The following is a 13,299-nucleotide window of genomic DNA, read 5'->3' as shown; positions in this document are numbered from 1 at the left end:
ATTGGCTGAGCCCCGCGCCGCTGCGCTCCGCTTTTCACCTCCCCCCGGCCCCCACCCGCCCGACGCAGAGGTTCCGGAGCGCCCGCCATTGCCTTTCATTGTCGCCGCCGACGCCGCCATTCGCGCCGCGGGGCTGCCCCGAGGGGAGCGGGGGTGAGTGTGGCTCCATCGGGGTGCTCCTGGTTCCTGCGGGCAGCTACGGTGCGGGTGGGACGGGAGAGCGAGGCGGGGATGGAGTGTGCGACGCCCTGTGGTGTCCGGGTCCTCCCCCCACACCGGGGAGAGCTGTGGGGGGAATTCCCTCATGGAGATTCCCTAATCCCGGTGTTCCCATGGAGATCTCTGTGGGGGGAATTCCCTCATGGAGATTCCCTAATCCCGGTGTTCCCGTGGAGATCTCTGAGGGGGGAATTCCCTCATGGAGATTCCCTAATCCCGGTGTTCCCATGGAGATCTCTGAGGGGGAATTCCCTCATGGAGATTCCCTAATCCCGGTGTTCCCATGGAGATCTCTGAGGGGGAATTCCCTCATGGAGATTCCCTAATCCCGGTGTTCCCGTGGAGATCTCTGAGGGGGGAATTCCCTCATGGAGATTCCCTAATCCCGGATTTCCCATGGAGATCTCTGAGGGGGAATTCCCTCATGGAGATTCCCTAATCCCGGTGTTCCCATGGAGATCTCTGAGGGGGGAATTCCCTCATGGAGATTCCCTAATCCCGGTGTTCCCATGGAGATCTCTGAGGGGGAATTCCCTCATGGATGTCCCTTAATCCCAGTGTTCCCTTGGGGATGTGTGAGGGGGGAATTCCCTCATGGAAATCCTTTATTCCCAGTGTTCCCTTGGAGCTCCCTGAAGGATGAAATCCCTCGTGGATGTCCCACAATTCTGACATTCCCTTGGAGCTCTGGGAGGGAAGAATTCCCTCATGGATTTCCCTTAATCCTGGTGTTCCCTTGGAGACCTCTGAGGGAGGAATTCCCTCATGGAATTCCCATAATTCCAATACTCCCTTGGAGCTCCATGAGGGAAAATTCCTTCATGGATGTTCCTTAATTTTTATATTCCCTTGGAGCTCTGGGAGGGAGGAATTCCCTCCTGGAGATCCCTAAATCCCCTTTTCCCTCGGTGTTTCCCAGATCCCATCCCTGTATCCTCTTTGCTTTATTCCCTCTGTGCTCAGCCTTCCCCTTCCCTCTTTTTTTGGTTTCTTTCCCATTTTTTCCCTATTTTTATTCTGCAGTTGCCCCAAATCCTTGGGAAAACCTCTGGTGGAAGAGTGAGGTGCCAGACCTGGGAACAAAGGGATGATCCCAGCGCATTCCCAAATATTTCAGGAATTTCTTTTCCCTCCCCCCTTTCAGTTCATTCATTCCTTGGGAATATCCCACTGAAATTTTTCTTTTCCTGCTTTTTTTTAGGACGGAACCAGCTCTGACAAGAGGAAGAAACATCCATAAAAAACACCCAGCTATCCCAAAAACCATGGAAAATCCAAATTCTCCCAACACTCGCTCCCCCTCAATCTCCCCATGAATTCCCACACTTTTAAAGCCTCAAATCCTGGTTTTTAGCAGGGATTTTTTGGGGGTGAATTTTTCCAAATTCCTTGGCTCAGCCAGGAATTTTTTCCAGCCTGCATGGACAGAGCAACCTTTGCCTGTTCCACCGCTTTTTTCCGGGATTTTGGGAATTCTTCTGCGGGTCCCCTCCCCGGGGGCCAGGTGGATTTCATTGACAAAGCCGATTCCTTCAGTTATTCCGATTTTTTCCGGGATTATCTCATTCCCAACCATCCCTGCGTCTTCTCGGCCAAATTCACCGAGGATTGGGGCAGCAGGAAAAACTGGGTGACCTGGGATGGGAAACCCAACTTTGAGCATCTCCTGCAGAACTTCGGTAAGTCCTGGGATTTCTTCCCAAATCCTGAAGGATTCGGTATTTTAGGACTGAAATTTCAAGGATAAAAACACTAAATTTGGTATTTTAGGACTGAATTTTAGGGATAAAAGCACTAAAAAATCCCCACAAAATTCCAAGATTTTCCCACACTAATACATGGATTTTTTTTTCATTTATTGATTCCCAAATTTATTTTTTAATTATATTTAATTAAATTTAAAATCTCGGGGAATTTAATTATTCCAAATCCTAAAGGATTCAGCTTTATAGGATTGAATTTTAGGGATAAAAGCACTAAAAAACCCAAATTCCAAGATTTTCCCACACTAATGCATGGATTTTTTTTTCCCCATTTATTCATGCACAAATTTTTTTAAATTTATATTTAACTAAATTTAAAATCTTGGAAAATTTAATTATTCCAAATCCTAAATTATTCTGCTTTACATGATTGAATTTTAGGGATAAAAGCACTAAAAGACCCCAAAATTCCAAGCTTATCTGATTATCCATGGATTTTTTTTCAGGGAAACCAACTTTAGCTCCTGCAGAACTTTGGTAAATCCTGGGATTTTTTACCAAATCCTAGAGGATTGGGTATTTTAGGACTGAATTTTAGGGATAAAAGCACTAAAAAACCCCACAAAATTCCAAGATTTTCCTAAAATGATACATTGATTTTTTTTCCCATTTATTCATTCACAAATTTTTTTATTTGACATTTAATTAAATTTAAAATCTTGGTGAATTTGACTGTTCCAAATCCTGAAGGATTCAGATTTATAGGATTGAATTTAAGGGATAAAAGCATTAAAAAACCCCAAATTCCAAGCTCTTATCCTAAATTATTCCATGGATTTTTTTTTCCATGGAAAACCCAGCTTTGAGCATCTCCTGCAGCAGTTTGGTAAGTCCTGGGATTTTTTCCCAAATCCTGAAGGATTGGGTATTTTAGGACTGAATTTTAGGGATAAAAGCAGTAAAAAAACCCAAATTCCAAGATTTTGTCCAAAATTATTCCATGGATTTTTCCAATTTCCTCACTGTCTGGTTTGCAGATTCCAAGGTGAAATTTATTCCCCCATTTTCTTTATCATTCATGATTTAAATCCATTTAAAATCTTGGATAATTTAATCATTCCAAATCCGGAATCATCCCAGTCCTAATCAGTGCCTCCCTCCTGATGCTTCTGAGGGGAGAATTCCCTTTAGAGGGAAAGCTGGAAAATCCAGGTCACAGCAGAGGAATCCCAGGAGAATTTGGGGCCCATGGATAAAGAGCAGGAAAATCCAGCCCCCTAAAATAACCAGCTCTGGATTTGGGTGCTGTTTCCCTGGAATGGTTCCTCTGGAATGTTTGAAGCCCAGAATTCCACATTGATTTGATGGGTCCTCCTCATTCCCAAGGGATTTGTAATTCCTGGATTTTGTTTCCCTGCTTGGTTCTGGGATACTGGGATGGTTCCTTTGGAATATTTGAAGCCCAGAATTCCACGGGGATGAGATCGAGGTGGAGATGATTTGATGGGTCCTTCTCATTCCTGTGGAGAATTCCCAAGGGATTTGTAATTCCAGGATTGTATTTCCCTGGAAAGATGGTTCTGGAATATAGAATATTCCTTTGGAATATTGGAAGCCCTGAATTCCATGGGGATGAGCTTGAGCAATGGGATTTGATGAATCCTCCTCATTCCTGAGGAAAATTCCTGAGCGATTTGTAATTCCTGGATGATGTTCCCATGGAATGTTGGTTCTGGGACTGGGATGGTTCCTTTGGAATATCTGAAGCCTGGAATTCTGCAGGAAGGAGTTTGAGGGAGATGATTTGATGGGTCCTCCTCCTTCCCAAGGGATTTGTAATTCCTGGATGGTGTTTCCATGGAAAGATGATTCTGGGATTGGGACGGATCCTTTGGAATATTTGAAGCCCAGAATTCCATGGGGATGAGATCGAGGTGGAGATGATTTGATGAATCCTCCTCATTCCCGTGGAGAATTCCCGAGGGATCTGTAATTCCAGGAGAAGCCGTGGTGCCCGTTGCCAACTGCGATGTCAAGGAATACAATTCCAACCCCAAGGAGCAGCTGCCCTTCAAGGAATTCGTGGAATATTGGCGGGAATACATCCGGAACGGCCACCGCTCCTCCCGGGGCTGCCTCTACCTCAAGGACTGGCACCTGAGCAGGTCAGGGCTCATTCCCAACCCTCCGGCTCTGGGAATGCTCCTCGGGAGAAGGGAAGGACCCACGGAATCCTCTGAGCCTAAAGGGGCTCCAGAAAAGCTGGAGAGGGATTTGGGATAAGCTTGGAATGACAGGACACTGGGAATGGTTTCCCACTTAATTTATGAAGGAATTCCTGGTTGGGATGGGATTCCCAGAGAAGCTGCTCCATCCCTGGAAGTGCCCAAAGCCGGCTTGGAGCAGCCTGGGATTGTGGGAAGTGTCCCTGGCACGGGGTTGGAACTGGATTTTCTTTAGGATCCCATCCAACCCCAAAAATTCCAGGATTCCATGAATTTCAGTTGTTCCAGTTGGGGTTTTGAGGCAAAGCAGGCGAGCTCAGCATCAGCAGGGAGGGAAAATATTCCAACATTCCCTGAGGGATTCCAAAGCCTTGGCCTCCAGCTCCAAACAGAGGTCAGAATTCCTCAAATCCCCAATATTCCAGGCTGATGTCATTCCCTCAGCCTAATTCCCAGCTTTTATTCCAAACTCAGGATCCATTTCAGCTCAATTTGGGCAGGAATTCCAGGCTGGGAATGTGGGGAGGGGCTGGGATGGAATTCCCAGAGCAGCTGTGGCTGCCCCTGGATCCCTGGAGGTGTCCAAGGCCAGGCTGGAGCAGCCTGGGACAATGGGAATGGGATCATCCTTAAGGTCCCTTCCCACCCAAACTATTCCACGTTTTCTCCCTATGGAAAATGGCCCTGGAGCAGCTCCTACAGTCAGACCCGGATTGGGATTTGAGTTGGGATTATCCCATGGCCATGTTGGATTTGGGATCCTTTAGTATCCAGAGGCTTTTCTGGGAATGTTCCCACTCCTTGCAGTTACCTTCCCCAGCTCTGCCTTTCCTTCTCCAGCTGGAAAAGAGCCTTGGGAGAAAGTTTTCCCTGTGGGAATGGGGAGGGGCTGGGATGGAATTCCCAGAGAAGCCATGGCTGCCCCAGATCCCTGGAAGTGCCCAAAACCAACTTGAAACCATCTGGGACAGTGAAAATTTGGGATAAGCTTCTCCTTCATCAACTCCCTTCCACCCCAAACCCCTGGAATTCCATCCTAAGGGATCCACCTTGCTCTTCCCGCTGCCTTTTGCGGTATCCCGTTTTCCCGAGCTGCTTTTCCAAGCGTTTGTGTTTTCCAGAGCTTTTCCAGAGCAGGATGTTTACACCACTCCCGTCTACTTTTCCTCGGATTGGCTCAACGAATATTGGGATGCCGTGGCCGTGGATGATTTCCGGTTCGTCTACATGGGACCCAAGGGATCCTGGTAAGGCTCTCATCCCAAAAAATCCCTTTTCCAGCTGAATATCCCAGGACATGATCCCATCATCCCTCGGGATAACCAGGCAGGTTTCCTGGTGTCCCAGCTGGCTCTGGATGGGAGGGAAAAGGGAAAACCCCAAATTGTGCCCACAAAAAAAAACCCCAAAAAAGGGTCTGGGAAATTAGAGGAGAAATTCCCTTGGGATCAGCCACTTGGAATGGGTAGGGATAACTCCGGTGTTTTCCAGGGGAAAATTCCAAGTGAGAATTCCAGCCCAGTATTGGTTCTGAAGTTGCATTTGGGGTGGTTTTATCAGAATTCCCTGCCCTTAAGGGATTTTGGGGATAAATTAGAGAGGAGAAGCACAGAGGATATGAAACCCTCCATTATCCAGCCGGAATTCCATCAGGAATTTTGGGATCAGTATCCATCTCATGGCCCTTAAATTGCCAAAACTCCAGACTTCACCTGAATTTCAGGATTGGTATGGATACAGGGGCTTTTTAATAGCCAAAACCCCACAATCCAACTGAGATTCCATGAGGAAGTTTGGGACTGGTATGGATACAGTGATTTTTTAATAGTCAAAACTCCATCATCCAACTGAAATTCCATGGGGAATTTTGGGATCAGTATCCATATAATGGCCTTTTAATAACCAAAACCTCGTAATTCCCACCAAAATTCCATGAGGAATTTTGGGATTGCTATGGATACAGTGATGTTTTGATAGCCAGAACTCTGTAATCCAACTGAAATTCCTTATGGAATTTTGGGATCAGGATGGATATAATGGCCTTTTAATAGCCAAAACCCCATCGTCCAACTGAAATTCCAAGAGGAATTTTAGGATCAGGATGGATACAGTGATTTTTTTAATAGCCAAAACTCCATCATCCAACCAAAATTCCATGCAGAATTTTGGGATCAGCATCCATATAATAGCCTTCTAATAGACAAAACTCCACAATCCATCCAAAATTCCATGAGGAATTTCAGGATCAGTATCCACACAATGCCCTATTAATAGCCAAAACTCCCATCATCCAGCCAAATTTCCATGAGGAATTTTGGGATTCAGTGGAATGTTCACTGTATTCACTGTATGGATACAGTGGCCTTTTAATGGCCAAAACCACATCATCCAACTGAAATTCCTCATGGAATTTTGGGATCAGTATCCATATAATGGCCTTCTAATAGCCAGAACTCCATAAACCATGCAAATTTCCATAAGGAATTTTGGGATTGGTATGGATACAGTGGCTTTTTAATAGCCAAAACTCCATAATCCAACTGAAATTCCATGAGGAATTTTGGGATCAATATCCATATATTGACTTTCCTATTAGCCAAAGTCGATAATCCATCCGAAATTCCATGAGGAATTTCGGGATCAGTATCCATGTAATGGCCTTTCAATAACAAAAACTCCCATAACTCAACTGAAATTGCTCGAGGAATTTTGGGATCAGCCCCTCAGCCTCTCAGCGACTCGAATCCCTGTTGGAATTTTTCGGGATCGATTCCCGCCCATCCCTGATTTTTCCCAGGACGCCGTTCCACGCCGACGTCTTCCGCTCCTACAGCTGGTCGGCCAACGTCTGTGGCAGGAAGAGATGGCTCCTGTATCCCGCGGGGCAGGAGGAATTCCTGAAGGATCGCCACGGGAACCTCCCCTTTGACGTGACAGCTCCGGATCTTCGGGATACGAGGATTTATCCGCGCTACAGCCAGAGCCAGCCCCCCCTGGAAATCCTCCAGGAAGCCGGAGAGATCGTCTTCATTCCCAGCGGGTGGCACCACCAGGTTCATAACCTGGTGAGGGCGTGGATCCCGCCGGGAACTGCTCTGGGATCGGGAAGGGGGATCCCACGGGTTTGGTTGGGATGGATGGATGGAAGTTGGGATTTCCAGGGAAAAGGTTGATCTCTTCTCCTGGGTGATGATGGGAGGTTTGGAATGGTTTTGCCAGAGGAGCTCCGTCCCTGGAAGTGTCCAAGGATAGCTTGGATGAGGCTCTAGGAGAGTGGTAATGGGATGATCCCTAGGGTCCTTTCCCACCCAAACCATTCCAGGAATTCCATGGCATGGAATTGGGGTGAGGAGGAGGAGGAGGAAGATCCTGGGGAAAAGGAATAGGGAACAATGGAAATCCTTTCCAAGAAGGAGGAATTCCAGCTTGGAGAACCTAAGGATGGTGGGAATGGGATGATCCCAAAAGTTCTTTCCCACCCAGACCATCCCAGGAATTCCATGGCATAGAATTGGAGTGAGGGGGAGGAGCAACATCCCAGGAAAAAGGAAGAGGAAAGGATGGAAAACCTTCCCAGGAAGGAGGAATTCCAGCTTGGAGCACCAGGCACCCTGGATAGTGGGAAGTGTCCCTGCCCATGGAATGGGATGATCCTTAAGATCCTTTAAGATGGGATTTTTGGAGCGGCACATTCCATATTATCATTCCTAATAACTCAATTATTTGCTAATTACTAATTATCCATGGATTATCCCAAACTTTTCCCTCGGGAAAACGCCATCTCCATCAACCACAACTGGGTCAGCAGCAGCATTTTGGGAATTAGGGACATTTTGGGTTGCTCAGGAATTGGGGTTTTTGGAGCGGCACATTCCATATTATCAACCCTAATACTTAATCAGTGACTAATTACTAATTATCCATGGATTATCCCAAACTTTTCCCTCAGGAAGACACCATCTCCATCAACCACAGCTGGCTCAGCGCCAGCATTTTGGGAATTAGGGACATTTTGGGTTTCTCGAGAAGGAATCAGGTTTTGGAGCGGCACATTCCATAATATCATCCCTAATAACTTAATCAGTGACTAATTACTAATTATCCATGGATTATCCCAAACTTTTCCCTCAGGAAGACACCATCTCCATCAACCACAACTGGGTCAACGGCTGCAACGTGGCCGTCATGTGGAGCTTCCTGCAGGATGAGCTGGCGGCCGTCCAGAGGGAGCTCAGCCAATGGAAAGATCCCATGGACGATTGGCACCTCCAGTGCCAGGTACTCCCCACTCCTGGATTATCCCGGAATTCCGGGATTCTTGGAGTTCTCACAGCGGAATTTCCCGTGGTTTTCAAGGAAGGAGGAGTTGGGGGACGGATTGGTTTGGTTGGGAAATGCTCCCCGTAAAAGTTTGGGAGTGTTCCCTGTGAAAGTTTGGGAATTGCTTCTGGTTGTTGGCTGTGGCCAGGTTGGAATGTTGGTTGGAAAGGTGGAAAACTCCGGGATCAGAAGAGCTGGGAATGTTCACCTGGAGAAGGGAAAATTCCAGGGAGACACCTCAGAGCCCCTTCCAGAGCCTAACGAAGCTCTGGAAAAGCTGGAGAGGGATTTGGGATAAACAGGGAATGACAGGACATAGGGAATGGCCTCCCATGGGAAAAATGGGGATTTAGGTGGGATTTTGGGAAGGAATTCCTGGCTGGGAGAGAATTCCCAGAGAAGCTGTGGCTGCCCCTGGATCCCTGGAAATGGGAGAGAATCCAGAAGACCAAACTCCACAATCCAACCAAAATTCCATGAGGAAGAGGATGGGTGGGATTCCTTCCAAAATCTTCTGGATGAACCAGAAGATTTTCTAAATTCCAATTAATTTCTGGAAGCTGTTCCCTCTCCTTGGGTCGATTTCCTTCCAAGAACGGATATTTGGGAAAATTCCCACAATTAATATTTGGGAAAAACAACCCCAGGTCTCTTTGGATCCAGACGCAATTCCAATGAAATATTATATAAACATCGTTATTTCTGATGCCAGAGAATTCCTAAATCCAATTTTAGGGAGTTTTTCCTGGATTTTTCCTGCTGTCATTCCCACTCTCACTCCGTTTCCCCCTTTAGCTGATCATGAAATCCTGCACGGGCATCGACTACAAGGAATTCTACAACTTCCTCAAGGTCATCGCGGAGAACCGGATTTCCGTGCTGGAGAAGGGCCTGGATGAGGAATCCTCGTCCCAGAACAATTCCAGAGCCGCCATTTCCACCCTGGGAATGCTGCACGCCGTCTTCGACCTGAAGAGGACGGTGAAGGTGCTGAGCTCGCTGAGCGCCAACGAGGATTTCCGCAGGCTGGACCCGAGCTCGCTGTGCCCCGATCCCGAGGCGCTGCTCCAGCACCTGGAGGCGGCCATCGACACCGCCCTGCTCTGAATTCCAAACCACGGGAATGGTTTGGAATTGCCTCCAGTGGTTTGGGGGAAATGGACTTGGGCGGGAGCTTTACTCCAGTGGGAAGAAGAACATTTGGGAAGGAGGGAGAACATTCCCAAAGTTCTGAGTGGTTTGGAGGAATGAAGGAAAAAACCATCCCAGCCAAAGGAAAATCCCAAACTTCCTTAGGATTCTGAGCATCACTCAGGGAAAAAATTCCCTGTGGATCATCTGCTGTTGGAATGAAGCAAATTCCCTGTGCTTAAGCTCAGCTTTGTTAAAACCTCTCCTACTTCCAGGGGCAGCTCAGCTTTTCCATCCTTTTTTAAGGGATTCCAGCTGAATTCCATGGAAGCCTAAGGAATTCCATGGAGCCAGCACCTGGAATCGGCCATAGACACGGCCCTGCTCTGAATTCCCTCTTTTCCAGCTTCTTTCCAAAGGCTTTGGAGGAAATGGACTTGGACAGGAGCTTTACTCCAGTGGGATGAAGACCAATGGAAGCAGAACATTCAGGAAGGAGGGAGAACATTCCCAAAGTTCTGTGCTTTGGAGGAATGAAGGAAAAAACCATCCCAGCCAAAGGAAAATCCCAAACTTCCTTACGATTCTGAGCCTCACTCAGGGAACAAATTCCCTGTGGATCATCTGCTGTCGGAATGAAGCAAATTCCCTGTGCTTAAGCTCAGCTTTGTTAAAACCTCTCCTACTTCCAGGTGCAGCTCAGCTTTTCCATCCCTTTTTAGGGAATTCCAGCTGAATTCCATGGAAGCCTGAGCTGGAGCCTGGATTTGGGAATGCTGGTTCTGTGTCTTCCAAAGTGGGATTTCCAAAGCCGAGACGCTCAGGGTTAAATTTAACTCAACTCCAAGCAAAACCTGCCTCCACTCATCCCAGTAAAAACCAGGAATGGGAATGTGCTCCCAGAATTCCACACTCCATCCCAAGGCCCAGAATTCCTTCCAGGAAAGATCAGGAGAGTTCTGAGTGGTTTGGAGGAATTTGGGGGAAAAAAAACCCATCCCAGCTGAAGGAAAATCCCAAATTTTTTAGGATTCTGAGCAGGCACTCAGGGAAAAAAATTTCCTTGTGGAATTTTTTTGTGGATCCAGCACCTCCTGCACGCTTCCACAGCACAATTCCCACCCAGAATATTCCCAGTGGAACCTCCCCCCTCCTGCTTTTCCTTGGAAAAACCCAAAACCAGGAAGCACAAATGGCTGCACACTGTTACCTTCAGGCCTGGCTTGAATTCTTCCCAAAACCAAAGCCGAGAAAAACTTGGAATTTCGGGAAGTTTTAGGAAGTCAAACTGAAAATCCACCTCGTTTTCCTTGAATTCCTTGGAATTTTTACCCCCCCTGCACTTTGCATGTCCTTTTCCAGCAGGAATTTCGCATTTTTTTTTTCCCTTCCTTTAGGAAATTCCCGGATTCTTGAAGATGACCAAGATTGGGAATAAGGAGCACGCAGAACCTGGAATCTTCAAAATTCCAAGAGTTTTATTTAAATAAAAATTCCTGGCAAACTTCCAGTGAGATCCTCTCGTTAATATATTAATTCTTAATTAGTTAATACAGGAATTAATCTGTTATTTATTAAAGGATGAAATTCAGGGAAAATGGGAGGAAAAATCTGGGGGGGTTTTGTTTTCCCAGAGTCACCTGGATAAGGCAAAACATTCCTTGGAAAAATGAAGAAATCCCAAGGGAAAAAATGACAAAAATCCCATTTTTTGAAAGCTTTGGATTTCCAATTTTTTGTTCCCAAAAATATCCAGGATCCACTTTCCCTTTGTTTAGAAAATCCCCGAATTCCTGAAAACAAGAAAAACTGGAATAAGGAGCACGTGGATCCTGGAATTTCTTCAAAATTCCAATGATTTTATCTAAATAAAAAATTCCTGGCAATCTTCCCATGGGATTCTCTCATTAATAAATTAATTCTTGTGATTAATCTGTTCTTTATTAAAGGATAAAATTTGGGAAAAATGGGAGGAAAAATCTTGGGGGGTTTTGTTTTCCCGGAGTCATCTGGATAAAGTAAAAAATTCCTGGGAAAAATGAAGAAATCCCAAGGAAAAAATGACAAAAATCCCATTTATTTAAAGCTTTGGATTTCCAATTCTTCCATTTCCAAAAATATCCAGGATCCACTTTTCCTTCATTTAGAAAATCAGGAAAACTTGGGAAAAAACAGCTGGGAAAAGCTTGGGGAGTTTTATTGTCCTGGATAGGAAAAAAAATCCCAGGAAAAATGAAAAAAAAAGGGATAAAAGCTGTCAAAAATAAGATTTTTTTAGGCTCTTTTTAAATTGTTTTGGGATGCTGGGAACAGCATCCCAAATATCCATTGGGAATATCCCAAATATTCCTTTTCCAAAGGGAAATTCCAGCTCGGGGCACGAATCCAGTTGGGATTGGAGGTTCTATTCCATCATTTCTGGTTGTTTCCCCGGAATTTCCCAAAATCCGGGAGAATTCCGCGTTTTTTCCAAGCCCCCCCCCCCCAGAATTCCAAGGTGTGGGATCACCCCTGAGGTCTCCCAAGGATAAAGCAAAATCTTGGAGCATGGGAAAATCAGGAAATTTGGGAATAGCAGCTTCCAAGTGGAATTGGAGAAATCCTGAGTTGGGAAAAGTAGGAAAAAGAGGGGTGGGAAAAATCTCCTCTCATTCCAGGAATTTTTCGGAGTTTTGGGATGAGCTCTCCTTCCCAGTCCAAGAAATCCCATTAAAAAATGGGTTTTCCCAAAGAAATTCCTTCTTTTTCTGGGAATTCTCCAGTGCAAAAAAGAAAAACCCCATCCTGAGCAGGAAAAGGAGATTTTTCCTGGGAATAATTTGCAGGAAAAGGGGATAAAACTCCGAAAAAAAAAACCTCAAGAGATGGAAATTCCAGCCCTTCCAGTGTTTTTTGGGATCAGGAAAACCTCGGCTGGGGAGGAATTCTTCCCTTTAAAGGCAGCCAGGGGTAAAATTCCCGCTTTGTCCAGAAAATCCGGGAAAATCTGGGTTTTCCCCATGGATCAGGAGCTGTGGGAGTTTTCCTTTGGATGGAGCCGGATCCTCTGGATGTGTTCATAGCACGACTGGGGAGGGAACGGAGCAAAAATCAGGGAAAAATCTGGGAATTCTGGGATCAAATCCAAGCTCCTGCAGGCAGGGAATCCCTGCTGATCCCAAGGAGAATTCCAACAGAATTCAATCTGGCCGGAATTAAGGATTAGGATTTTCTTCCAGCCCAGCAAGGGGATAAATTCCGGAAAATTCCATTCCAGAAAAGCTGGAATTTTGCCGGAATTCCTGGGAAAAATTCCCCTTACCTCCAGAGCCGTCAGCAGGAAGTCCAACATTCCGCCCTGGTTGGTCGGATCCATCAAATCCCGGATCAGGTGGATTTCAGCTCCCAGGTGTTGGATCCTAGGGAAAAACAAATCCCAAAATCCAGGGAAAATCTCAGGGCATGTGGAGGGGTTGGGATTTTGGAGAGGGGGAGGAAAACTCTGGAATTCCAGTGCTGGTGCATCCGGATCTGCTGGAGGGATCTGGGATCTCAGAATTCCGGAATCCCAGAATCCCCAAATCCCAGAATTCCAGAATCCCAGAGTCCTGGAACTCCTGATTTGCGGAATCCCAGAACTCCAGAATTCCAGGATCCCAGCATTCCAGAATCCAAGAATCTTGGAATCCCACCATTCCAGAATCCCAGAACTCCAGAATCCC

The 13,299-nt window shown here is 46.2% G+C and overlaps 2 protein-coding genes across 2 annotated transcripts in view; one reads left to right on the top strand and one right to left on the bottom strand.

Moving 5' to 3' along the window:
• Window positions 1-34: 34 nt before the first annotated feature.
• On the top strand, window positions 35-9,930 carry JMJD4 (jumonji domain containing 4). The gene is made up of 7 exons (XM_009085747.4): window positions 35-153; window positions 1,421-1,898; window positions 3,922-4,087; window positions 5,269-5,394; window positions 6,945-7,212; window positions 8,279-8,425; window positions 9,263-9,930. Exons 2-7 carry the CDS (start codon window positions 1,640-1,642, stop codon window positions 9,572-9,574), a joined length of 1,278 nt encoding a protein of 425 aa, XP_009083995.1. The 5' UTR covers window positions 35-153; window positions 1,421-1,639; the 3' UTR covers window positions 9,575-9,930.
• A 1,126-nt stretch (window positions 9,931-11,056) lies between these two features.
• ALS2CL (ALS2 C-terminal like) overlaps window positions 11,057-13,299 on the bottom strand; it is a 45,213-nt gene continuing 42,970 nt past the window's right edge. Inside the window, exons 25-26 of the mRNA XM_018909113.3 lie at window positions 12,900-12,996; window positions 11,057-12,665 (exon numbers count right to left, since the gene is read on the bottom strand). Of these exons, the coding sequence (XP_018764658.2) occupies window positions 12,603-12,665; window positions 12,900-12,996 (160 nt within the window). The 3' untranslated portion in view covers window positions 11,057-12,602. The remainder of the gene's footprint in view (window positions 12,666-12,899; window positions 12,997-13,299) is intronic.

Source organism: Serinus canaria, chromosome 2 (assembly GCF_022539315.1).
Source record: "Serinus canaria isolate serCan28SL12 chromosome 2, serCan2020, whole genome shotgun sequence".
NCBI classification, from domain to species: Eukaryota; Metazoa; Chordata; class Aves; order Passeriformes; family Fringillidae; genus Serinus; species Serinus canaria.
This window is presented reverse-complemented; position numbering and strand designations above follow the sequence as displayed.

Coding starts and splice junctions, on each gene's coding strand:
- JMJD4 (XM_009085747.4), top strand. CDS start 1,640: ATGGACAGAGCAACCTTTGCCTGTTCCACCGCTTTTTTCCGGGATTTT. Junction 7,213..8,278: donor ACCACCAGGTTCATAACCTG/GTGAGGGCGTGG, acceptor CTTTTCCCTCAG/GAAGACACCATCTCCATCAA. Junction 8,426..9,262: donor ATTGGCACCTCCAGTGCCAG/GTACTCCCCACT, acceptor TTCCCCCTTTAG/CTGATCATGAAATCCTGCAC.